General features: G+C 39.8%; 1 protein-coding gene across 2 annotated transcripts in view; it reads right to left on the bottom strand.

Moving 5' to 3' along the window:
• Positions 1–26,166, bottom strand: part of NBAS (NBAS subunit of NRZ tethering complex) — a 339,195-nt gene that overhangs the window by 177,868 nt on the left and 135,161 nt on the right. For both annotated transcript variants that reach the window (XM_043604496.1, XM_043604497.1), the window contains 5 exons: positions 22,768–22,953; positions 20,903–21,076; positions 10,990–11,123; positions 5,014–5,076; positions 2,405–2,527 (listed from right to left, as the gene is read on the bottom strand). In XM_043604496.1, coding sequence (XP_043460431.1) covers positions 2,405–2,527; positions 5,014–5,076; positions 10,990–11,123; positions 20,903–21,076; positions 22,768–22,953 — 680 coding nt within the window. The remainder of the gene's footprint in view (positions 1–2,404; positions 2,528–5,013; positions 5,077–10,989; positions 11,124–20,902; positions 21,077–22,767; positions 22,954–26,166) is intronic.

The raw sequence follows: 26,166 nt of genomic DNA, 5'->3' as shown, positions 1-26,166 counted from the left end.
TATAAGCATATGCTTCATTTGCTTACGGTAGCTTGTATTTATTACACAAAACATATAACTTGTATCCCATATGCAATAAAGCATAAGAGAATGCATTTCTCCCCCAGAAAAAAAAAATGACACATTTGCACATTTTCCAGGATCATCCCTGAGATGTGTCCATTACTTAGACCTTGGTAGGTTGAACTCTGTGGCTGAACTTCAAAGAACTAGAGGGCTCTTTCAGATTTGGCTTGCAGGTAAATAAGTTGCAAAATGTTTGAAGTGAGTGTCCATCTTGCACCAGCTGGATAAAATCAAACCTAAGCATTGTCTAGCTGAATCAAATTCTCATAGCCCAGCTGTTCTTCTGGAAGCCATCAACAATGGGACAGATGGTATTAATGTTTTCTCACACATGGCTAGCCATAAGTACAGGTTCTAATTGAAATAAATTATAAGACATTATTTACAATGGCCTTTGCAGAATACATTCAGTAAATATGAACCAAAAGTAGAACCTGAAGGCACTATACCAGATTTGCAAATTAACAGAGAGATCCCTAAATACAAACATGATGTATTAGTTACAGCCCTGGAACAAAGGAATATTTTCCAGGGAAAAATAGCATTGCATTCAAGATGGTAAAACTTGATTTGTGTAGATTCAATGAAATCTGCTACCATTTAAAATATGCATAAGGATATTCCATAGATGCTGAAGGCCAAGCTATGGTAGCATACATGAAATAATTAGGATTCACTTCAAATTAACTAGTTTGAAAGAAAAAAAAGAGGCCATATTCTCTTACATATTCAAAGTAGAACAACCATGAGAGATGAACTATAAGGACTTCAGAAGTATTTGAGGGACTCAAAGGAAGGACAGGAAGTAATCTAGCTGCAAAAGCAAGGCTTTCTTGAAGACGAGGTTCTAGAGTCAACATGATCAGAAATATTGACCATTTGTTTATAGTTTTTTAAAAAAAATCTTAAGGGGCACCCGGGTGGCTCAGTCGGTTAGGCGTCCGACTTCGACTCAGGTCATGATCTCACGGTTTGTGAGTTCGAGCCCCGCATCGGGCTCTGTGCTGACAGCTCGGAGCCTGAAGCCTGCTTCGGATTCTGTGTCTCCCTCTCTCTGTTCCTCCCCAGCGTGCACTCTGTCTCTCTCAAAAATAAATAAAGATTAAAAAAAAAAAATCTTAAGACTTGAGTTGTGAAAACTTTTTAAATTATTCATTTAATAATTATTGGGAGAGGACCATCGATATATGAGGTCCTTTATTAGATGTATGGGAACTATAACACTTGCCCCAGAGAAGCTTATGATCTCAAAAGGAACATAAGGCACACACATCAATCACTATGAGTACACTAGTGAAAAAGACAGAGATAGGGAGAGACAAATACAAAATGCCAGGGGATTTCTTAGGAAGGAGAGTTCCTTGAGCAAACCACCAAGCAGTTTGCTACTGTTGACTGGGACAGGATTCCCGGAGACATCTGGGTGGTGTATGTTCACCCATCTACCATCTCAAGGTTGTTATTGTTTATAAGTAAGTCTGAAGGGTCTTAATGCCCTTACAGTCCCACCATAACTATGTGGCACGTGGCAGGTTGGCTCTCTCCAGCTCAGACCTTGACAGAAAGGCCTAACTTATGTATTACCTACAAAAAACACACTTCAAATACAAAACCATAAATTAATTAAACGTTAAAGGTATACCATGCTATATACCAAAAGACACATCATGCTAACACCAATAAAAGGAAAGAGAGAGGAAAATTGTATACAAGGAACTAGAGCTGTCTCTATTTGCAGATGGCATAATATTCAGGAAAACCTACTGGAACCAACGCAGGAGTCCAGCAAGGTAGGAAGACACAAGCTCAATATATATCAAAATTTTTAAAAATATATTTTAACACATACCAATAACTCTATACACTAGGAGTGAGCAATACAAAAATGAAATTAAGAAAATAATTCTATTTATAATAACACAAGAAAATAAAATATCAGGAATATTTTATGGTACATGAATATTCATAGCTTTAGCTGTAAAAGCCAAAACTCAAAACAACCCACATGTCCCTAAACAGGTGAATAGGTCAACAAAGTGTGATAAAAGTACAGATCAGTGGTAGTCTAGGGTAGGGGTGAGGGAGTGATGGGGAGAAGCTGAAGGGAGGGGAACATAAAGAGGCAAAAAGCAGCTTTTAAGAGTGACAGATATATTTATTACCTTGATTGTGAGATGGTTTCATGAGTATATACATATATCAAGACTTAACAAATTCTACACTTTAAATATGTGCAATTTATTGTTGGTCAGTTATAACTCAATGAATTAAAAAAAAAAGAAAAATACTACTATTTTTAACCATATACAAGTATTGATTAATTCTGTTCATTACTTACTTCCGACCAGTATGCCTGGTCAATCTGACCATCAGCGCGCGGGCCTCTTCTGAACTAGACTGAGTGTTCTTAACAAACGAAATCGGTTTCTCAAGTCCGTGTTTCTCCAAAAGCTCTGACACACTTAAAGTGAGAAAAGGATATTTTAAATTTTTTTTAATGTTTTTATTTATTTTTGAGACAGAGAGAGACAGAGCATGAGCAGAGGAGGGGCAGAGAGAAAGGGAGACACGGAATCTGAAGCAGGCTCCAGGCTTTAAGCTGTCAGCACAGAGCCCAAAATGGGGCTCAAACTCACAGACTGTGAGATCATACCTGAGCTGAAGTCAGACGCTTAACCAATTGAGACACCCAGGCGCCCCGAGAAAAGGATATTTTAAAGTCTTCTTACCAAACCAAAAAATCTAAGAATCTTATACATGTAGCATTTAGGTGTTTAGTATTTAAAAAAATATATAGCATACAGAATGACCCAATTTTACAAATTACATTAATTCTCAGCCAAAAAAAGTTAACAATTATGTATCCAATTTTATATCCCATACTCTTATGACAATGTACTTAGAACTAGTAACTATTTTTTCAAAAGTATGACATGTCTTTATCTAAAAATAGTTTTTGTAATTTTCCTGTACTCTAAAAGCATCAAATCAGTAAAACAAGCAAAATCTATCATTTCAATACCAAGCTTTAACTCTGAACAAACCTGCTGAGTAACTTATTATAGGCAAGGCTGTTAGAAAAGCAATAAACGGGGCGCCTGGGTGGCTCCGTCAGTTGGGCGTCCAACTTCAGCTCAGGTCACGATCTCGCAGTCTGTGAGTTCAAGCCCTGCGTCAGGCTCTGTGCTGACAGCTCAGAGCCTGAAGCCTGTTTCCGATTCTGTGTCTCCCTCTCTCTCTGACCCTCCCCCATTCATGCTCTGTCTGTCTCTCTCTCTCAAAAATAAACAAACGTTAAAAAGAAAAAAATTTAAAAAAGAAAAAAAAGAAACAATTTTAGAGTTGGAGCCCCAGAAATACCACAAGGCTTAATCTCCCTCCAAAATCTATTCTATAAAAATATAAAATATGTCACAAATTCTGTCTCATATGAATCTTCTTGAGACCTGGTTTGCCTCCCCGCACCTCACATTTATGAATTAACTACTACTGGACTCACAGAGTGACTGGTTAGACTTAACTAGCTCTTCATGAGAATGGGTTTCATGGGTCATGTCACCTGGTATTAGGTACGCTAAAACATTTTTCAGTAATTGGTGGCTATGAAGTGGAACAGAAATAAAAAGTCCTTATTTTAAAAAATGACTTAAACTAAAGAGGCAAAGGCATGGGTACCATCCAGAAACTGACAAAGGGTTACTGTTTCCTTGAGGTTCTAAGAGCATAATGTGACATCAGGACCACTCATGGTTATGCCCAGGGAACATATGGTGAAATATACTGTGTTTATTTTACTGTATCTTTTTGAGATAACTGTTCTCAATTTCATTAGACGAAAAAAATTGTAATCCTCAAATTTGTAAGGAATGATTGTATAGTGGTTTAATCCACTAAGCTTTACTCAAAACGATGCTCAACTTTTCAGGGACATTGGGGACAGAAGAAACACAGCCAACCTAAAATAAGCAAAGCTTGAAAACAAAGAGCAAGCTTGATTTATTAAGCATTTTTCAAGAAAAAAAAAAAAAAACCTGTAACTTTCAGAACACAAAGTAACACCTTTCAGTCTAGGCAATAATAAATAGAGGAAACAGAGGTCTAGAGGCAACTGAACAATTAATTCTTCATTAAACTCCCATACATACACAGCACATAAAAACACTGTTTCCTTAAATACAACTTGAAACATTTTTATACTCAAGCCCCTGAAATTGAATGAATAAAACTTCTAATTAGTAGACTCCAAATTATATACTTCACTATTTTATCACCACTATAAAGTGATGGTATTACCTATTATTCTATAATTATATATATTGGAAAAATTCTTATCCCTAAAATTTTAATACAGATATTTAAAAATTACTCAAGCATCTTCATATACACATATAAATACTAGTAAACAGCACATGACTTCCTAAATACTAAATTGGGAAATTTCAGGCTCCAAGACAAAGTTTAATGCTTCATTTTGACAGTAAAGAATATGACTACAGAGTTACTTGAAGGCTTTAGTGCAGTTTGATCTAGTTCAGATAGTCCATCAAGTGCAATATGCCCAAAAAATGAAAGTCAGGAGTATAATAAATATTGTTTGCTGAAAGATACAGTAATTGCTGCAGAAACTAACATTTCTGCGTAGGAGGCATTTTAAAAACTTCATCTAACATTAATCCCATAATCTCCATGAGTTTGAAATTCTAAAAAGAAAGCCGAAGGCTCAAGTATCACAGAGGCTGTAAGTGGCAATGCTTAGATTTGAACACAGGTCTGCCAGTCTTCAACGTCCAGGCTCTTACTACTCTACATAGGCTAGCTGTACATTTGCATTAAGAAAATGCACTCAAATATAAAGTCGAACTGGAAATACACTAGACATACTAAAGGTAGTATTTCTTGGACAGACCTCCTCCCTCAGCACAAAGCCAACAGATTCATTTTTCTCACCTGAGAATTTGTTCCAGTTGGTCGACCATATCATGAAGAGCTGCGGTTGCCTCGGTTTTAGGACTAAAGGATTAAGAGGAAAAAAAATTAACAAGTTTCAGGAGTAGCTTCTTATATGAAATATAAGACTCAATGAAGTGAAAAAGAGAAACGATGTTTCCCTTATAGTTAATATACAACAATATTACACGGCCTGGGCAAAATTTTAGTCATCTCCTGAATGCATTCAGCCAGCATCTTTCACAACTCAAGAGATGAAAATTAAAAAAAAAATATTGGACTAGAATGATATTCTCTATTACTGATTAGCATGATATGGACAGGTATTTACTGAAGAACTTTTTGCTCAATTCTGCTAAAAGCAACAAAGAATTATAAGTCAATTTTAGTCTTTTCTTAAAAAAAAAAAAAAAGAGGTAGAAAGTAAAATCACCATTTGGTTCTGTTCTTTTAACCAAGAAAACAGGTTAGGAAGCATGGCCCTGCACATTGGCTTTCTCCTCCACCTGTCTATATCCCTACCACCCCCTAGAAGTTTCCATCAGGATTCTATATACTCAGAAGATTTCTTCTATGTCATCATTCCCTCTGCACCCACTTCAATATTAAGGAACCAAAAAGAAGCAAGGCTATCATGTAGATAATCCCTGGAAGGTAGTGGAGATAAAAAGCAAGGCCTCTCTGAGGAAGCATGTGGACAGGGGACTAGGAGAAACATTATCATGGCAAACATCATACACTAATACAAATGTGGCTGGTAGATTTAGTATGGAACAACACACGTACAAGTGAATGCAGGGATTTGGCACAAAGGCTGAGACACTACTATTAAAGTCCCCTTCCATCCGGTACAACTCTGTGTCCCTAATATGGAGGGACTGCCCTCAGCCGAGCAGCACGGCACCTGATGCTCTCCAGTGCTCCCCACCCCAATGATGCAACTGAATCCCAGCCAGGTCTTAGGGTTTTATTAGTAAGATGACCGAATAAAACTCTTCATCTGAACTTAGAAAATTAAAAATGCCCTAACTTGAACCCCCAAAAATACTCACTATAAAACTATCAATCTTTCCTGGTCTCAATCTATTTGGCAATTATTTGTGCAATTTACAAAGATTACACTATCCTTCAAAACCAATTTGAGGCCTTGACCTAGAGTGTTAAGTTAGGGTATGTTCCACTTAAAGTCCTTCAGAAGGTCAATTGTCACAGCTACCTTCTATTAACCCATGACAGTAATTTCTTAACTATCATTGTGTAGCTCTACAATAAACATTTGTCACTGACTTTCAAGAATATGGTGTTCCTCCGTTGTGAATTGATATTCACGAACATAGTAAGTTTTTTTTTTTTCAGCCAGATTGAACATGCTGCCTACATAAGGTACACGAAAAATTAATGAGGTTAAATAAGTGTTCATTTCATGGTGAAAAAACACATAGTTTACCATTTGGTAAATAATCGTGTAACTGCTAAAAACAAACAACTAATCACAGGAAAATACAAACTGACAAACTTGGCATGAAGAACAAAGAGAACCTCAGAAAATACTCTGAGGCTCTGAATTTTAATATGGGGCTAATTTAAAATGACATGTTATTTAGAAAATTATAAATGTGAAATATAATCATTAAGAAATAAATGGAAAACAAGAGAGTATCAGGCTATTTTTTTTATTTACAAAAAAAAAAATCTGTTAGATCAAGTATCATTAATCTAAAGCCAAGACATTTGAGACATTTCTTAGCCTAGACACTTCAAAACCACACTAATTCTGTAATGTAACTGTAATGTCTACATTAAAAAATGTTCTTTTAATATCATTCCACTGATACTTTACAGTAGGCAAATTACTGTTCAAAAATTAATAGATAGGCTCTAGTTGATATTTATGCTTATTTTATCTTCCTGAAAAACAAAGTCTAATACATTTATTCCTAAAAATTACGCACATTACTTGGACGTCAATGAGTTTGACTAGCAGATTCAAAGACCACAACAGAGGCACAGAGCTGAAAGACAGACCATCAAGTTTCCCAGCTGGGCCATCGAAGGGAAAAAACTCCCATCACTCTGCTTCCGGACACAGATGTTAAGAGAGGCCTCTGCGTCTCTTGTAACCCTCTGCAAAGAGTAGTTTTACTACTAACACCCTGACAGCCACTGGGTTGAGGTTTCAAAATGATGGGTACAAAATCAGCTACTACATTCGGTAACCGAACGTAGGTTGCTACAAATCGGTTACTACAGTCCCTTTACCAGCCTTCTGCTGCCTAGTGAAGGCCCATGGCTCTCAGGGGGGCCCACGGTTCCCACAGACACACCTGCTGTTCCTGTTGCTCTTGACTAAGGATGGGAGGTGGCCTATGGTCACAGCTGTATAGGTCTGGGTAAGACATATGTGCAGAGTCACTCCGTGATTTACCTTTCCCTACATGAAGATTCCTTCAACTGAGACCAAGGAAGGAAAGGATGTATTAAGCACTACTATGGTCTCCATTTAGCTTTACTTTGACAAGTCTCATTGCCTGCATTCCTTCTTGGTGGTCAGTACTGAGACCCTTGCTGAGGGGAGATGAACGATCAAGATCTCCAAACTACCCAACATCTCTACGACATAATGGACAACATCTGAGAGCACCACAGACACAAAACATTCAAAACTGAAACCTGAAACAAGAGGACAAATGAGGTGCTCACACACAAGGCCACCCCTCAAGCACTCCTACCATGAAAAGGCTTCAGCCTGTCATAGGCTGCCAGACAGCTTTTTCATGTCTTAGATATAAAGTAATGGCCAAGAATCACTGGACATGAAGGAAAGTCCCTAATGGTAAAAGCAGAGATACAAACAAACAGGATATGAATACTGAGAGACCATGGTGAGAACGTGGGTAATGCAGGGAACAGAGGAACAGGTACATGTGCATCTCTGAAACAAGACTAGGATACTATTTTATTTTAAATGTTCCTGGAATTTAAATAAGAAAGCCAAACTAAATTTTAAAATTTGAAAGAGGGATGAGAAGATAAAACTGAAGACACTCTTAGATCATTTAACAGAAGATCAAAAAGTGGGCAAAAGAATAAAAGGGGTAGTAAACAAAGAAGAAAGTGCAAAAAAAAATAGAGAAAGAAAAAGAGTAAAAAAGAAAAAAAAAGGGAAGGAAGTAAAAATAAAATTACCAAGGAAACTGATTAGGGAAACAATATAAGAAAATTTCCCAATGATCTGAAAGACAAGAGTTTCCAGACTGGAACAGACTGACTAAATGAACACCACAACAATGCATTTAGACTCACAATAAAACACACCCTTACGATACAGAGATGAAGAGAAGGTATTGAAATATCCAAAAAGGAAGAAAAGCCATATATAAAGTAACAACTTAGAATGATATGGGACTACCTGACAATCCTGGGAGGAGAGGACAAGACGGATGCCTTCAAAACTCACAAGGAAAAGATAATTATAAACCTAGAACTGCAGACACAGCCAAGCCTACTATCAAGTTTAAGGGGGCAATTCTGGTTATCTTTCTGACATGGGACAGTCTTCAAATCAAAATGCCTCCATGTAACCTTTGACAGGAAGCTATTAAGATTTTGCTCCATCAAAATGAGAGAATAAGCGAAGGAAGGAGAAGAGAAGAGATCTCAGAAATGCAATATGCAACACAAGAGAGGCGCAGCAAGTCCCGGGATGGCAGTTGCTCAGAACACACAACAATTAATTCACATCAAAGCAAGAGAAAAGACAAGTCCAAGACGGAGGCTTCAAAAGGAAGACGGGGGAGAGAAGACAAGAAAAAGGGAAGGAACTGAGATATCTTTGTAAAGAAGAGTTTTACGTTCCGTCGGAAGACTGAAGGAGATAAATGGGCACAAAGCAAACAACAAAAAAAGAAATGATCCAATTCAGGGACAACAAAACGCTGCAAAAAAAGGAAATATAATCATACCCAGCTCTGTAGAAACAACATTTACTAACACAGTGATGAAACTACGGCCTTAACCACACTGACAGAACAGTAGGACAAGCAGGTATGAGGAGAGGTAGACCTCCATGAAAGGAAGTCGAGAATCATGTAGCACTGCGGCAGCAGCATGAGCCTACTGTTTTAGAGGAGGCAGGCAAAGACCAGAAGAAAACCGTTATCTACACAAGTGTTCCTGTTAGAAGACAGGTGTTCAAGCATGACGAAGGGGGGCAGCAATCAACTGTTTATCGATCACAAGTCTTTCAATTCCTTCACTTTCATGATGTGCATACATTGCTTTATAGTTAAAATTTAGGAGATGATGATGTCCGTTTGGACTCTCGATTTTAGATCGGCACCTCCCACCCCCACTCATTTGTTTCTCTCCATGACGCGGGCTTTTCAAAGTGAGAAGACCAGTTGACTTGCAGAGTGCCTCACCCTCCATATGTATCTGTTTCCTTCATGTGTTCTTGGACTTGCTCCCCTATCCCCGGATTTACTGTAAAGCAGAAGTTCAGCTCAAGGACTGTAGATTCAGAGTGAACAATTTTACTCGTAATGCATCTCTGCAGGAGGCACAGAACACCAGGCTGACCGTGATACCACACGTGGTAGCTTGATTAAAGATGGTGGCAGTTAGACTTGTACTTTATAAAGCTAAATCTCCCCTTTGAAATAACAAAAGAAATATATTAAAAATATGCTGAGCTAATACTTTGGTATCACGCAAATATCTTTTACCCATCAATCTTTCACCTGACCGCAGTCCCGTGAATGACTGCATGAAACCATTATTTCACACTGGGATGCAAAATTGGTGATTTCTATCATTCATTTCACAAAAAATAAAAATCTCCTTAAAGGAAAAGAGAGAGGGAGCAGCATTAGTCACAACAGTCAAGACATGGAAACTACCTAAGTGTCCGTCAACAGATGTATAAATCAAGAAAAAGTGCTATTTACATGTACACAGTGGAATACTATTCAGCCACACAAGAGAAGGAAATCCTGCCATTTATGACAACATGGATGGGATTTAAGGGCATTATACTAAGAGAAATAAGTCAAAGACAGACAAATACTATAAGACAGTCTCACTTATATGTGGAATCTAAAAACCACCACCACCTCCTCATAGAAAAAAATCAGATTTGTGGTTACGGGGGATGGGAGTGGGTAGAGTGGGAACCGAATAAAGGTGGTCAAAATGTATAAAACTTCCAGGTGCGAGAGAAGTACGTACAGGGGACATAATGTGCTAAGATGGTTATGAAGCAACATGTTCCAGTCAAGGAACAATCTGGGCAAACAACTGAAACCAACCAAAACACTGCTGTATGCTATATTCAGAAGAGTAAAAGATCTCATCACAAGGTAGAAAACTTACTTATTTATGTATGTATGTGTGTATGTATGTAACTGTAGAAGATGAGGGATGTTAACCAAACAGACTTGTCGCTTTACAATGTATGGATATCCAGCCATTACGTTAAACACTTCAAACTTACATGGTGCTGTATATTAATTACAGCTCAATAAAACTGAAAGAAAAATAAAGTAAAATAAAATTATTTATATTCATCCATGATTACTTAACATGCTTATTGTAGGCAAGGGCCCAGAACAAATAATTCATAGATTACCCCAAGCCCATAAATGTGAAAAAAGCTTCATGAAAAACACAACTGAAAACAGAGATATCACTGTCTATGCACTTAAAATTAAGTATTTTTCATCGTGGTGGTGGTATTTTTGTTTGTTTTTTAATGGATAATTTATCCAAGTTGACAAAATTACAGTGACTGCTCATACACTGTTGGAAAAACAAAAGTTTATCTCTAGGCTACAGGTTTGCAGATGATTTCATTTTCTTCTGTACATGTTTTTATATTCCCCAAATTCTCTCTAATGAACACTCAGGGAAACAACATTTTCGTTTCAGCTGTTAGGACAAAAAAGACGACAATAAGACTGGCACACTGTGGATTCTCACCCGTATCCTCTTTGTGGAAGACATTCTAATATGTCATAACAAAGGGACAGCTGGTCATTTCGTTCACAGTTGTAGATACACTCTAGAGCGACTGCCATCAGTTGGTCCTGATCAGGAATAATTTTTTGCTGCAGCTACAGAGAAAATAAAGCATGCTGTAGTAAGAGTCAGATTTATAGTCCGTTTTTCCCTAGCCCAGTACAACTGTCAATAGAATATTAAATAGTGCAATTAATCACCTGCAAAAACAAATCTTGATTTTTCTTTAGCTTACAGACTTTTGGGGTCTTTAATAATTCTGAATGAAATCACATTTTAATTACAGAATCAGCTAGAAAAGATAATTTGTACCCATAATCTTTGCATCTGCTGAAAACAGATTCTTCAATTTATGACCCATTCAAGATAAAGTGGATAGAAGAAACACAGTGAATTAAAAAGGCACTTCATTAAAAACATTTCTAACCCTAAAGCCAAGTTTTATGTGTTTCAATTACAAAAATATATAAAATTCCTTAACTAATATTCAGAGATGTTTGAACCTACTATTTTTCAGTATGCATTATATATTAGTCATGTAACTAAATAGCACTGACAGTCTATTCAAAAGAAGTCACACTGTAATGCAGTAATATTCAAATCACAGAGCACACTCTGGTGCAGAAAGAATGGCTACTTTGGGTCACTGTCTTCTATAGGACACACCCTTTCCATCGCAAATCAGACTCCCATTCTGGAGTATTTTCTAGGATATAAAAATACTGTATTTGTGCCTTGTTTTTCTCATCTATACAAATGGATATTAACAACTCTCCATAATGTCACAGTTGTGAGGACTAAATAAATTAATACGTGAAGAACGCTGACATGATTACCACCAAAGAAATGAAAATAGAAAGCGGAAACTATATTCTTAGAGCCCTATTCAATGACAAAGTAAGTTTAGAGCCCTCAATGACAAAATAATTTCCATAATAAAGACCTAGTGGGGTTCAGCATTTTAGCAGAAATTCACAAAACAGATAAGAAAGTGATGGAGAGAAGCTACCAAAGGCATCTATCGTCTCGCTGGAAAAATCACATGGATGGACGGAAGAAGAAACATTCAAGGTTATGAGGAAAGTACAGTTTTCTGAGGTAGTATGGTTACAGGAGTTCTACAGATTTCTTCAAGGTGTTAAGAGAAAAACATCCCATTAACTTGACATCGACACGTGACAGTTATCCAAGGTTGCAAAGTGACAGACTGGTTAAAGAGACAAACAGGGCACAGTAAAAGTCATTACTGTTTAATTAAAATCGCTAACTTTTCCTGATTTCTTACTGTGTGCCAGGTACTATTTCTATGTGCTTCACATGCATGAATTCTCAATTCCTCAAACCACCCTGTAAGGTTAATACTAGTTCTATTTCGATTCTACATAAAGGGGAAACTGAGGCCCCAAGAGGCCCTATAACTTGCTCACGGCACAAAGCTGGCTGTGGTCAGGCCAGGAGTCAAATGCAGGCAACTGGCTGCAAGACCAGGGCTAAGGATACCTGCTCTCACAGCCCCACAGCCTGCAGGAACAGGCCCGCGGGAACATTTCACAGTAAGAATGGGAGAGACTGACAAAAACTACAGTATTCAACAATGCAACTCCTACAGGAAAATGAAAAAAAACAAACCAGTTTGAATGAAAAGGAATAAATGGAAAACCAACTGCAGCAGAAGCCAAACTCTTTGATGTCTCCCTGGATTCCCCTGCTTCCTTTCCTGCCCTCCCTGCGACACTAAAGAATCACTTGGAAGTTAAAGGTTCTAAAGTCCATACTTGATCATATGTGTTCAAAATCTCCTGCTGAAAACCCTTTTGCAGTCCTACGATGTGAAAGGTAAAAAATGAACTTTCTGCCTTCCACTCAAGTCCTTCGTGCCTGGTGCCAGCTCACTGTTCTGGTCCTACAAACCTCTATGCAAATTTTAGTTCACTCAAATTCAATTACTTGCCTTCATCTAAACATGCTATTAGTCTGATTATGTCTCCTTGTCGTAGTGTACTTCTCGAAAACTCAGTCTTGCCCTATCTACGACCTCCCTAATAATCCAGTTGTATCTCTGCCTGGCTTGAACTTCAATTGGACTTGGCCAGATTCTTACAGCCTCTTACATATGCTCAATAAATGTTAATCCAAAGACTCTATCCTCATTCTACTCTGATACATAAATTATTTTTTCCTCTTTATATTCCTATGGCAGCTTTTTGTTTGCTTCCTGTGCCATTCAGTATATCTTTCCTAATGCAATCTATTAGCACATAAATTGTAATGATCACCATTTTAAGGCACTTACCATTCGTGCTCTGTTCATCTACCTACAAGATGTCTAGCTTCATGAAGTGTAAAACACACTTCCTCTTATTTCCATCAAGCCTGCCCTAATATCTCAGTAGTGACTATTAAACCATCATTTGCCCCACCTCGAGCTAACAAAAAAGAGCCCCTTTAAAACTTTCTAGGAAGTCAGTGAGTCTTCCCCACCATGAGTAGCAGATTATTCTCCATGCTACACAGCAAGGTAAAGTGTAGGAAGATTATAATTTTGTTTTAAAGAACAGTCTTGGGTGGCTCAGTTGGTTAAGCGTCCGATTTCACCTCAGGTCATGATCTCACGGTTCATGGGTTTGAGCCATGCATTTGAACCTGCTTCAGATTCTGTATCTCCCTCTCTCTCTGCTCCTCCCTCGTTTGTGCTCTGTCTCTCTCTCTCTCTCTCTCAAAAATAAACAAACATTAAATGAATGACTGAATAAATGGATGAATGAATAAATGAATTATAAATAAATAAATAAATAAATAAATAAATAAATAAATATCTTAAAATTATGCGCTACAGGCAAGTAGATGAGGAGCAGATGATAAGACAGGATATCTGGAAAACCCCAGAGAATAAAGCAATACAAGAAACTAGTAAAGGGGCAGAATACAAAATTAACATACAAAATGAATAGGTTTCATATATAAAACCAACAAACAGAGGAAGTGAAGGTAGGGAAAACTTAATTTATAATAGAAAAAGAGAAAACTAAAGGCTTAGGAATAAATTTAACAAAAAATGTGCACAAGCTACATGAAGAACATTTTTAATACACCTGAAAGACAGTAAAAAAAAGACAGAATAGAATGATACCCTCTCTTTTTTTTTTAATATGAAATTTATTGTCAAATTGGTTTCCATACAACACCCAGTGCTCATCCCAACAGGTGCCCTCCTCAATTCCCATCACCCACTTTCCCCTCCCTCTCACCCCCCATCAACCCTCAGATTGTTCTCAGTTTTTAAGAGTCTCTTATGGTTTGCCTCCCTCCCTCTCTGTAACTTTTTTTTTCCTCCTTCCACTCCCCCATGGTCTTCTGTTAAGTTTCTCAGGATCCACATAGGAGTGAAAACATATGGTATCTGTCTTTCTCTGTATGGCTTATTTCACTTAGCATAACATTCTCCAGTTCCATCCACGTTGCTACAAAAGGCCATACTTTATTCTTTCTCATTGCCACGTAGCATTCCATTGTGTATATAAACCACAACTTCTTTATCCATTCATCAGTTGATGACCATTTAGGCTCTTTCCATAATTTGGCTACTGTTGAAAGTGCTGCTATAAACATTGGGGTACAAGTGCCCCTATGCATCAGCACTCCTGTATCCCTTGGGTAAATTCCTAGCAGTGCTATTACTGGGTCATAGGATAGGTCTATTTTTAATTTTTTGAGAAACCTCCACACTATTTTCCAAAGGCACCCGTTCGCATCCCCACCAACAGTGCAAGAGGGATACCCCCTCTTTTTGAATAGGATGACTGGATGTTATAGAGATACTGGTCTCTTGCTCTCTCTGCCCCTCCCCAGCTCATGCTCGTGCATGTGCATGAAATTAATTAACTGAACCTTAAAACTTCAATAAATAAATAAATATTAGTCTTGCTAGGCTAATTTACAAATTTAATATAATCACAGTAAATATAAGCTATTTTATGGAATCAAACAAGTTGTACTACAGTTCAGATGAAGAAACAAACTTTTATAAGAATAGCTTAAAAAAAAAAACAAACCTAGGGAGAAAAACTATAAAGGAACACCACCCTTACCAGACTTTAAAAGCACACTATAAAATCTCTATAATTAAACAGTTGGTCCCAGTGTACAGACAAACCAGTAACAATATAAAAACTCTAGGGGAGCCTGAGTGGCTCAGTCAGTTGAGCATCTGACTCTGGCTCAGGTCATGATCTCACAGTTTATGAGTTCAAGCCCCGCGTCAGGCTCTGTGCTGACAGCTTGGAGCCTGGAGCCTGCTTTGGATTCTGTGTCTCCCTCTCTCTCTGCCCCTCCCCCGCTCACACTCAGTCTCTCTTTCTCAAAAATAAATAAACTTGCAAAAAAATTTTTTTAAGTCTAGAATTAGAACTAAATGGAAATCTGATATAAGACAAAGGTGGCATCTCAAATCACTCTAGAAAAGACCAAATTTGTAATAAATGGTGCTGGGACAACTAGGTAGCCATCTGAGGAAAGAAATTAGACCTCATGTCACCACACAAAAAAATGAACTCCAAGTAGATTATGGATCCACACAGAAAAATAAAATCACACAAGTACTGAAAGAAAATGAGTGGATTCTTCTTTGACCTTGGAGGAAAAGGCTTGCTCACCATGACTCCTAATACAGAGGCAGTAAAAAATTGCTCAATTTGTCTACACATAGAGATAAAAATTCTGGCTGACATAACCCACCAGAGACAGAGTCAAAAGATAATCTACCAACTGAAAGAAATGTACACAATCCATACCATTAAAAACGGGGGTAATTATGCCAATGTAATTGAATTTCTACAAAAACAAAGCACAAAGGAACAAAAATCCAAATGAAAAACGGGGAGAAGACAGGAATGGACAAATCACCAAAAAAGAGATAATCCCCTCAAATACATGAGGACATTTCAAGTTCACTCATAATTAAATGCAAATTAAAAAACCCCTGAAATACCACTTTCCACTTCCCACATTAGTAAACATGTTAAACTATGGCAATGAATTCTGTCCACAAAACTGTAGAGTGACAAGCATGGTCTTATACCGCTGGTAGGAATGTCAACTGGACCAACCATCCCCCGTCCCCACCGCCCCGAAGGAAACTCTGGCAATGCCGACACAACGCTTGCCTGTAGGCTCAGGATGCCCATCGTAGGAACACACCTTGAAGGCATACCAAAGACACAAAAACCGGGGCACCCAGGTGGCTCTGTCGGTTAAGCGTCCGACTTCGGCTCAGGTCATGATCTCACGGTTCATGGGTTCGAGCCCCACATCGGGCTCTGTACTAACAGCTCAGAGCCTGGAGCCTGCTTCGGATTCTGTGTCTCCCTTTCTCTCTGGCCCTCCCCTACTCATGCTCTGTCTCTCTCTCTCAAAAACAAATAAATGTGGGGTGCCTAGGCGACTCAGTCGGTTAAGCGTCTCACTTCAGCTCAGGTCATGATCTTGTGGTTCATGAGTTCGAGCCCCATGTCGGGCTCTGTACTGACAGCTCAGAGCCTGGAGCCTGCTTTGGATTCTGTGTGTCTCTCTCTCCCACTCACGCTCGCACTCTCTCTCTCTCTCTCTCAAAAATAAACATTAAAGAAAAATTTTTTTAATAAATAAATAAAATAAACATCAAAGACACAAAACCACATGGGAACAAGTTCTTCACTATAGCATCGTTTGTAATTACAAAATACTAGAAATAACAGAAAGCTGGGGAGACTGAATAAATGAATTTTTAATTTTATTATTTTAATTTATATAGCCTCACATGGCTAGAGGTTACCATACTTAACTGCATGGTAGAGTATAAATTTTTCAGTTCCCTAAGGTGTATGGGCCAAAATCAGGCAAGCAGGAAATCGAAGACAAGAGTTTAAAGTGTTAAGTAGACTTTCCCATTTATGCCACTGCTGGGATACAGGGCCTACGTCAGCACCCAAAGCTTCCAAACTCAGGCCTCTGGAGGACTGCACCATAGAAATACAGGATAGCTGGAAAGAGGAAAGTCCTTCTGAACCTTGAAACAGTTTGATTCCCCATCAGATGAAAGTGACCTTCATCACTAAGAGAATGACAGGAGGAACAGAAAAACAGGAGTGGGAATTATTTGCAGCATATAGCATGTGGATTTCCACCAGAATCACTGGATAAATCGTCAAGTGCACATTCCAGATCCCTACCCCCCAAATTCTCATTATATCTGGGCTGGGCCTAGAAAACTGTTATTTTTCTTAATGTTTATTTATTTTTGAGAGAGAGACAGAGAGAGACAGAGAGAGAGAGACAGAGAACAAGTTGGGTAGGGGCAGAGAGAGAAGAAGACACAGGATCCGAAGCGGGCTCCAGCCTCCAAGCTGTCAGCACAGAGCCTGACGTGGAGCTCGAATCCACAAACTGTGAGATCATGACCTGAGCCGAAGTTGGTTGCTTAATCGATTGAGCCACCCAGGCGCCCCCCCACTTTTTGTTTTAAAGTCTTGGGCACCTGGGTGGCTCAGTCAGTTAAACGTCCAACTCTTGATCTGCTCAGAGTTTGTGAGTTCGAGCCCCAGTGTTAGGATCTGCGATGACAGTGCAGAACCTGCTTGGGATTCTCTCTTCCCTCTCCCTCTGTCCCTCCCCTGCTCACACTGGCTCGCTCACTGGCTCTCTCTCTCTCTCTCTCTCTCTCTCTCAAAATAAATAACAATCAAAAAAATTTAAGTTCATAGTTCCCATACACAGATGCATTTTTAAAATGCTAGTACAGCAGACAGAGAACATGTGAAGGCAGAACATTTTATTCCCAAATCCTCTTCATCCAGACTTGCCCAAGTTCCTTCGTAAGTTCTGCTTTCCAAAGGGCCATTCAAGCAAAGAACAGCAGCTTAAAATCACAGAGGAGTGCTTAAAATCAGGATGTTATACAAAAGAAGAAGAGTTTGTAGCATACACTACAGTTAAAAGGGCAAGTATGTATCTGTATTATTGTCCCCAAATATGCACTCCCTTCTTCCCTGCCTTATTAACATCAGGCTTGGCCACAGACTTCCTCTAGCCTGTGAAATGTGACCGGATGTCACGTGACATACGTTGAGCTGAGTTTTAAGAGTCACTGTGCGGTTCTACTTTGTTCTTTTTCCCTGTGCCACAGCTCGGCAAAGGGGGCCTGCTCTTTTAGCCACGTCCCAGAGCGAACAAGACATGGAACACAAGAGAAGCCCAGCCACAGCCTGTATGACACTTGCAAGTGATGAATGTCTGTTCTAACCTACTCATTTGTTAATGCAGTGTAACTTAGTCCAAGCGGTCTGATACAGAAATCACTGCTCCCGTGATATTACTGTAAATACTCTGCGCCTAACACATGGCAGATCTTTTTGGAAAGGGCCAAGTAAAATAAAATAAAAACAATGCTCCAAGCACAATCCTCATAAGCAAACAAATGGAATCAAGTGACCTAAAGCATCATAATGAAACCCAGTTTCAGTCCCTCGTTCATCATCTTCCCTCACAAAATTTACTGAGCACCTGCTCTCTACAAGGCACTGACACTCTGGCAACACACAGATGCAGGGGACATAGAGAACACACATAGGAAACAAGGGTGGGAGAGACAAACATGAGTGTTTTAATAAAAATAAATAAACACCAATTATGAGAGTGTGGCATGGGTTATTACAGAGGCAGGGACAAGACCTGTCATAGCACAGGTAAGTCACAGGTGTCCCAGCAGAGGGAATCTTAGACAGCAGGATCTTGAAGGGCAGGTAGATGTCTGCAAAGGGAAGGGAAGAGAAGTTGACCATCCCTAACAAAGGAGACCGGCTATTAAGACATAAAGAGGCATGAAAGACCGAACAAGGTGAAGACAGGGTGAGTAGTTCAGTGTGAGTGAACTAGCACATTCCTTCACAGAGGGAAACGAGGCTCAAGAGGCAGACTAGAAACAGACCACAAAGAACCCGCTAGAGAGCCTAACGTTTACCCTGTGGACATTGGTAAGCCACTGGGGGCTTCCCATAGATCATGATCCATGAACATGAGCAAAGTTCTGTTGTGGAAAGATAATATTGTTAGAAAGATAGAGGTTGGATCAGAAAGGAAGAGCCCAGCAACCCCATTGTTCTCTGCTTTGATGTTTACATATTTCAACAAAAGCAAATGACCGTATGTTTTATTCAAAAGGCACATGCTAAATTGCCAAGTAAAAACAACAAAAAGCTGATGACATACAAAGGATTTACAAGACTCTGTAAGGAAGAAGTATCACAAACAAGATTACTAGAAAGAATTTAAAGTCACTTCCTTCTTCCTCATAAAACATTCATTTTCAATCCATCCTGCTTCTCACATTGTGTTCTGCGGTCTTAAGCAACCCACCCTTGGCTCACAGTAAACCACCCCAAATTCAAAACCAGAATACTAAACGGGAGCTGCTTATGAGAAGATAGAAAATTTTAGAACACCAAAGAATAGATATATTTCTGACAAACGACCCTTTCAGAAACCAAAAAATATGTAAGGTTAGCTAAGCAACATTTTCCTTTTTTATCTGGATTATAGGGCTTAAGACCATACACTTCAGAAGACTTCAGACTGCAATAAAGGTTAGCTCAAGGAAGTGCACTCAATTCGAATTCTGGATTGGAAGAAGGCTTCAATGGCCTCTGGCTTGAACCCCAATCCAACCCTTTGACTCTCACTACAAAGTCAGGGCGTTCGAGTGGCCATGCCACCCCGCTTGAGCCACTGCCAACAGAAAGGGAGCCAGTATCTCTTAAAACAACATATTTGATTTATGGCTAAATTAAGAGGTTATTTACTTTGCTAAAGTATACTGTACTTAACAAAATGACTTATTGCCAGTGAATGTGAACAACGACTTGAATTCTACAGCAGTACAGAGCTTTAAACACAGCTGACCCTTGAACTGTGTGTCCACTTATATGCCAATTGTTTATAAATACGGGACAGGACTGTAAATGTATCTTCTCATCCTTATGATTTTCTTAATGACGTTTTCTTTTCTCCAGCTTACTTTATTATGAAGATACAGTACAGAATACATCTAACATTCAAAACGTGTTAACCGGCTATTTATGTTATTGGTAAGGTCAACAGTAGGCTACTGATAGTTGGAAGTTTTGGGAGAGTCAAAATTATAAATGGATTTTCACCTGCATGGGGGGGTGGGGGTTGGTGCTCCTAAATGCTGTGTTGTTTGAGAGCCAATATATAGTAGTCTTAAGCAAATACAAGAGATATTAAGAAAAATCAGAGTTCCTTATGACATCCTAAAGATTTTCATAAGTATTTTGAAGGCCCTAAAGGGTCTGAATCTTTTCTTCTTCTCCTGGCGTTAGGGTAAAGCACACTGGTTAAGAAAACAGCTGTGAAATTAGAATACCTATGTGTGAACCCAGGATCTACTCCTAACCTTGTGACCCTGGACAACTGCCTAACCACACTAGATCACAATTTTCTTTCCCTCCAATATTAATAAAAAATATCTACATCATAGGATTGCTATAAGGATTAAATGGGTTAACACTTGCAGAGTGCCTATCTATAGTAAGAATTCAGTATCTATCAACTATTAGTTTTTTTGGTATTGATATATATCTATATATATAATCAATATAATAGAAAGTCAACAAACTTATGAGTAAATAAATCAAAGTACATATAAACTTCCAAAAAATTCGTGGACTGAATTGTTGAAACATTTTTAAAGAATAATATGACAACCATTTTCTTGTCTGTTTCAAGTGAAGTTACTTGCAAAGCCTATTATAACAAACTGACAAATAAGACATAATTATGCAGAGGAAGAAGTGCAGAGATTTTTGTTAGAGTTTCTACTTACATCTGGTTTGGAGTGCTGAAATATCTTCAGGGGAAATTTTAAGTCCCCTTTAGCTAAAGTTACTAAATATTCTTTTAATAGCTCATTAGCCACACCAGGAGACTGTTTCTCACAACGATGAAGGAAGGGAACCATCCACTGGTAGGCACTTGTCACATACTTGTCCTCAGAACACTGAAAATACAATGAACCAAAACAAACACACATTAAATACCTATCATACCAGACAACAAGTTCAAGAGACTGACGTTAAAGAGTTGAAGGCCAACACTTCCTAAAACAGATGCTCTGGTTCACCTCTCCCAGGCAGCCTGAGAGGTAGCAGAATGGCCTTCTGCCTGGGGCTTGTACAGTGGACAGCACTTGGGGCCCTCTCTTCAGGACCAGGGCCACTCTGGGTCCCTCACCGCCTATGCCCAGCTCTGGAAGACAAAAATGTTACTACTACTGCTCCAACATGAGGTCTTCCAGAGTAAAGAGAGGTTCTACCTACAAAAGTGTGTGTGTGTGCGTGTAAAAGATGTCTCGAGAGATGGAGAGAGAACAAGCGAGTCCAGAGATGGGAAGAATAAAACAGAAAAAAGCAAAGAGACAGAGGAGCATAAAAAAAGCTCTAGAAGGGGGGCAGCTGGGGCTCAGTTGGTTGAGCATCTGACTCTTGGTTTCAGCTCAGCTCAAGATCTCACAGTTCATGGGTTCAAGCCCCATGTCGGGCTCTGCACTGACAGTGAGGAGCCTGCTTGGGATTCTCTCTCTCCCTCTCTCTCTGCCCCTCCCCACACTCTCTTTAGCTCTCTCCCAAAATAAATAAACTTAAAACAAAACAAAAACCTCTAGAAGACAACTACTTCAGAATAGTCTCTGAATCCCAGAGTCTCTCCTTTCCTTTTCCTTTTCCTGTTTTGTTTTTCCCCTTTACATCCACCTTCACAAAACTCCAAATGACACACATAATTTTACTCATTCTCCCTGACGTTATACAATTCCTTCTTTCAATTACCCCAGGAGATACACCTAAATCCCCTAGGAGGAGTCTTACATGTAACACAAATCAATTCTCACTGGCTGGATAATCGGTGGGGGCAAAAAACTAGTAAGCAAAATGGAAGGCAGGGCCAGAGGGAGAGAGAAAAGGCTGACTGGTAAGAGGGAGAAAGAGGACAAGAGAGAAAAAGGAAGGAAGACGAAAAAGAAAGTACATGAGAAAAAAAGAGAAGAGTCGGAGAGAGAGGAGAGCGCGTGGGGCAGCGCAGGGACAAGGATTCCATGCCTTCCCGGGACGCTTAGAACCAGTCTGGCCTGTGACAGCTGGCCCCCCACAGCCCCACCGTTCTGGTCTCAAAGGTGCCTCTCTATTCAGTGGGTTCATGAGAAACCAGGTTCTAACGTTGGGGGGTGTTCCTCCCCAGGGTGACCCAAGAAGAATCTAAAAGTGGCTGGGCAAACCCTCCTGAACTTACGAACCACTAAGCCAAGATGTTTTCTTCACACAAGCACCCAGCCCTCTGAATCCAGTACTTTCGTGTAAGCAAAATAGAGAAGTAATTGGGAAATTTAACATAGTGAAGGCCTAGAAACATGACTCCTAGAATGACCAGCTAGTTTAGAAATCTGCTAGCTAAAAGAAAGAAAGACGTTATATACAGATGATTGTGAATAAAGGGCAAGCAAGGTACAAGAACAGCCAAAATAGTTTGGGATGCCTTCAGTAATTTATTCAAAAACTGGATTTTATTTATTTATTTATTTTTTTAAGTCAAGAAACCTTCCTTTATTTACTAAATTCTCAGGTTTGGAGGCCATTTTATCTTTGGCTTTGAGACCCACGTTAATCCAAGTACACAGAAAGTTGAAATAAAACGTACACTACTCATCAGCAATCTTAGTTTTTCAATGTCTTTCATCTGCTGGAGTTCTTTCAAGGTTAGGGTTAAATCGCACCCGGCTTCATAAACCAAGGCTTCCAGGGTAACCAAATTATCACAGAGAACCAGCAAACCGGGAATGTTCCGCTCCATTCCGAGTCGAATGAGTGACAATGCACAGTCGACCTGAAACAGAAAAGCGACAGGAAGACTGAGTGTTTCATCTCCCACATCTTCTACAGTCAAAGCCTCCTGTACAGAATCGGACTCTTGTGATCATCTTCTATAAGACTGCGTTCTCAGTAACGTACATTTATTTAATACAAAAACATTAGAGTCCTTTAGCAAATATATCAGCAAACTGTTTCAAAAGAATCAGTAAGAAATACTGAAGATAATGAAAGACAAACATCTTAAATTCATAGAGCATGACAGTTTAAGAGCAATTTCATATATATTTGTCTATTCTTACGACATTAACACGGGGGGGCGAGGGGGAGCTATTTAGTGATAATGCCAAATTAATCCTACTTTCACTATATCATTCTGCTCCAAAAACAAAATGTTTGCTTTCATATTCCTGTTCACTACCTACCCTTCCACAGTGCCTCCTATATAAAAAAAACATTCAATAAATACTTGCTGAATGATGAACTCTGGTAGACACTTTCTCTGTCTCCATTCAAGTATTTGCCCTTCACTGAGACCAAGAGGAAGAATGATTTTCCTAGACATGCTCAGGACACAGCAATTTGACTCCCTATCACTTGATTGGGTTTATGAAAGGACATAATTCGGGCTGATGGCAAAATCATCTAAGGTGGCCTTAACTCACCGCTTCTCGTACTGCTCCCTTACACGCTCATCCTAGACCACCAGTTATTTACTAAGGACCTTCCGTGAACCAAGCACCATTCTAAGTGTCAGGAATAGAAAACTGATGAGGTCTCTTCCTTCAATGATCTCCACCTCATAGGAAAACTCACCCAGTAAATCAAAGACTGAAGTAGAGCAAGGATGAGTGGGGCCTCAAAGAAGGGGGCACGTGGCCCCACCTGCGAGTGTCACCAAGTCTCCCTGAGGGAGGAACACTTAAAATGTGCTGTAAAGAATCCGTGGAGGGGCGCCTGGGTGGCGCAGTCGGTTAAGCGTCCGACTTCAGCCAGGTCACGATCTCGCGGTCCGTGAGTTCGAGCCCCGCGTCAGGCTCTGGGCTGATGGCTCAGAGCCTGGAGCCTGTTTCCGATTCTGTGTCTCCCTCTCTCTCTGCCCCTCCCCCGTTCATGCTCTGTCTCTCTCTGTCCCAAATAAATAAATAAACGTTGAAAAAAAAATTTTTTTTTAATTAAAAAAAAAAGAATCCATGGATACTGGGGTCCCCTCGGGGGCTCAGTCGGTTAAGCGTCTGACTCTTGATTTCAGCTCAGGTCATGATCTCGTGGTTCGTTGAGTTCGAGCCCCACATTGGGCACTGAGTGAGGAGCCTGCTTGGGATTCTCTCTCTCTCTCTCTCTCTCTCTCTCTCTCTCTCTCTGTCCCTCTCTTGCTCTCTCTCTCTCACTCAAAATAAATAAATAAACTTAACAAAAAGAAAAAAAGAATCTGTGGATATCGGCAGGTCACAAGGAAGGAGGGCAAGAGAAGAGCATGGAAGGCAGAGAAGCGTCCCATATTGTGAAAGTACAGTTTGTTCTGCAGGATCCCAAAGACTGGAGGAAGCGAAGCAATGAGCAAAATGGCTGGGGCAGTAGGGAGGCACCACAGAACAGAGAACACTGTTTACTGAGCTAAGGAAGGGGCAGATTATCCTGAAATCCAAACACAGCCAAAGGATTTTGAACTGAGGCATGTCAGGAGCAGATGTCCGCCCGAGAAAGAGCATTCGTTTAGTAAGTACGTGCTGAATGGTGGGCCGGAAGTGGACTGAACAGGAAGCAGGCAGACCGGTTCAGACAGCTGCACTTACTGGTGTCAGAAGACTCTCTACTAGCGACAAGAGCAGCACCCTGGGGGACAAAGCCAGAAGAGATGGGCCACCCAGGAGAGATGAAAACGAACGGCTAAGACAAGGATGAGGGGAAAGCACGAGGGCATCACAGAAGCCACACAGAGGAGCCTGCGGGAAGGAGGAAGCAGTGGTGTCAAAGGATGAAGCAGTAAAGTAACAGAGGAAGGGGACTTGACATTAAGAAGCAGTTTCAGTGGAACGGCAGGGGTGGCCGGACTCCAGACAAACGAGGAGCAAAGAAGCGTGGAGAAAGTGATCGCAAAGAGGGGAGGGGACTATGTCCAAGCTGAGCTGCGACAGAAGGAAGGCAGCTGCAGCCAAAGCCAGGGAGAATATGGCTCTAACTTTGTTGTTGTTATATTTAAAAAAAAACAGGAGTGATTTCAACTTTAGGACCGAAAAAAAAAAAAAAAAGTTGACAGAGCAGAGAAGGAGAGGTTGAAGACACTGAGGAGAGAGAAAAGATGACAGACAGAACAGCCCTGAGCAGGGGGGAGTGTGGACTCCAGCAGCCTGAACGCAAGAGAAAAGACCTCTTTCTCTGGGAAAAGCCAGAAAGAGGAAGGACAAAGGGAAGCGAGCTCTCAAGTTTCCCAGTGAAACACAGGCATGAGAACGAGGCCGAGGTGGTAGATCCGGGAAAGCAGAGAAGGGGGAGGGGCAGCGCATCAAGGCGAGGCAGGAACAGCAGTATTAAAGGACCACCCTCCAAGCCCTTCTAATAAGACCCAGGCACTGACTGGTACAGATGCAGTGAACAAAGAAGAAATGCACATGGTGCCAATAAACACAAGGGGGAAAAACCGTCTGTAGGTAAGGCATGAGGCAAAACAGGAATGATGTGGAAACACCTCAACAGATAAAGGCGTTTTTACCTAATTTCTAGTAATAAAAACACAGGTCATGTCTGAAAAGACAGATTTACCTGTATATCAATTAAAAAAAAAAACTATCACATGTGAATTTTCAGAAAGCATGAAGAAAACCTGATGCATGAAACACAACTCTGTGCAACTAATAGTTTGAAGACATACACAGCACATTAGCCATTTGTAATACACTCACCAAGTTTGTGATCCAGATTTGTTTTTCTAATATCGGCCTTGAAGTTGTGGCTCTCCCAGATACTTACTGAAGTACAAAAGCTTTGGAACCAAATTACTTGACACCTTAAATGAAAGTGGGCTCTAATACAACTTCAATTTGGCCGTGTACCCCAAGCCCTCACCGGATACATTTCACATTATACACATTCTCTAATCCAACAAACAAGTTCTGCTAAAGGCATTTGTAGGCACTAAGGAAAAAGAAGTCCCACATCAATTAAGTCTCTAAAAATGAAAAAGATGAAACTATGTTAGATACACTTCGTAGCATAAGCCACATGAAAC

The sequence above is a fragment of the Prionailurus bengalensis genome, chromosome A3 (genome assembly GCF_016509475.1).
Source record: "Prionailurus bengalensis isolate Pbe53 chromosome A3, Fcat_Pben_1.1_paternal_pri, whole genome shotgun sequence".
Taxonomy (NCBI): Eukaryota; Metazoa; Chordata; class Mammalia; order Carnivora; family Felidae; genus Prionailurus; species Prionailurus bengalensis.
Note: the sequence above shows the minus strand (reverse complement) of the source record. Positions and strands in the feature narration are given on the sequence as shown.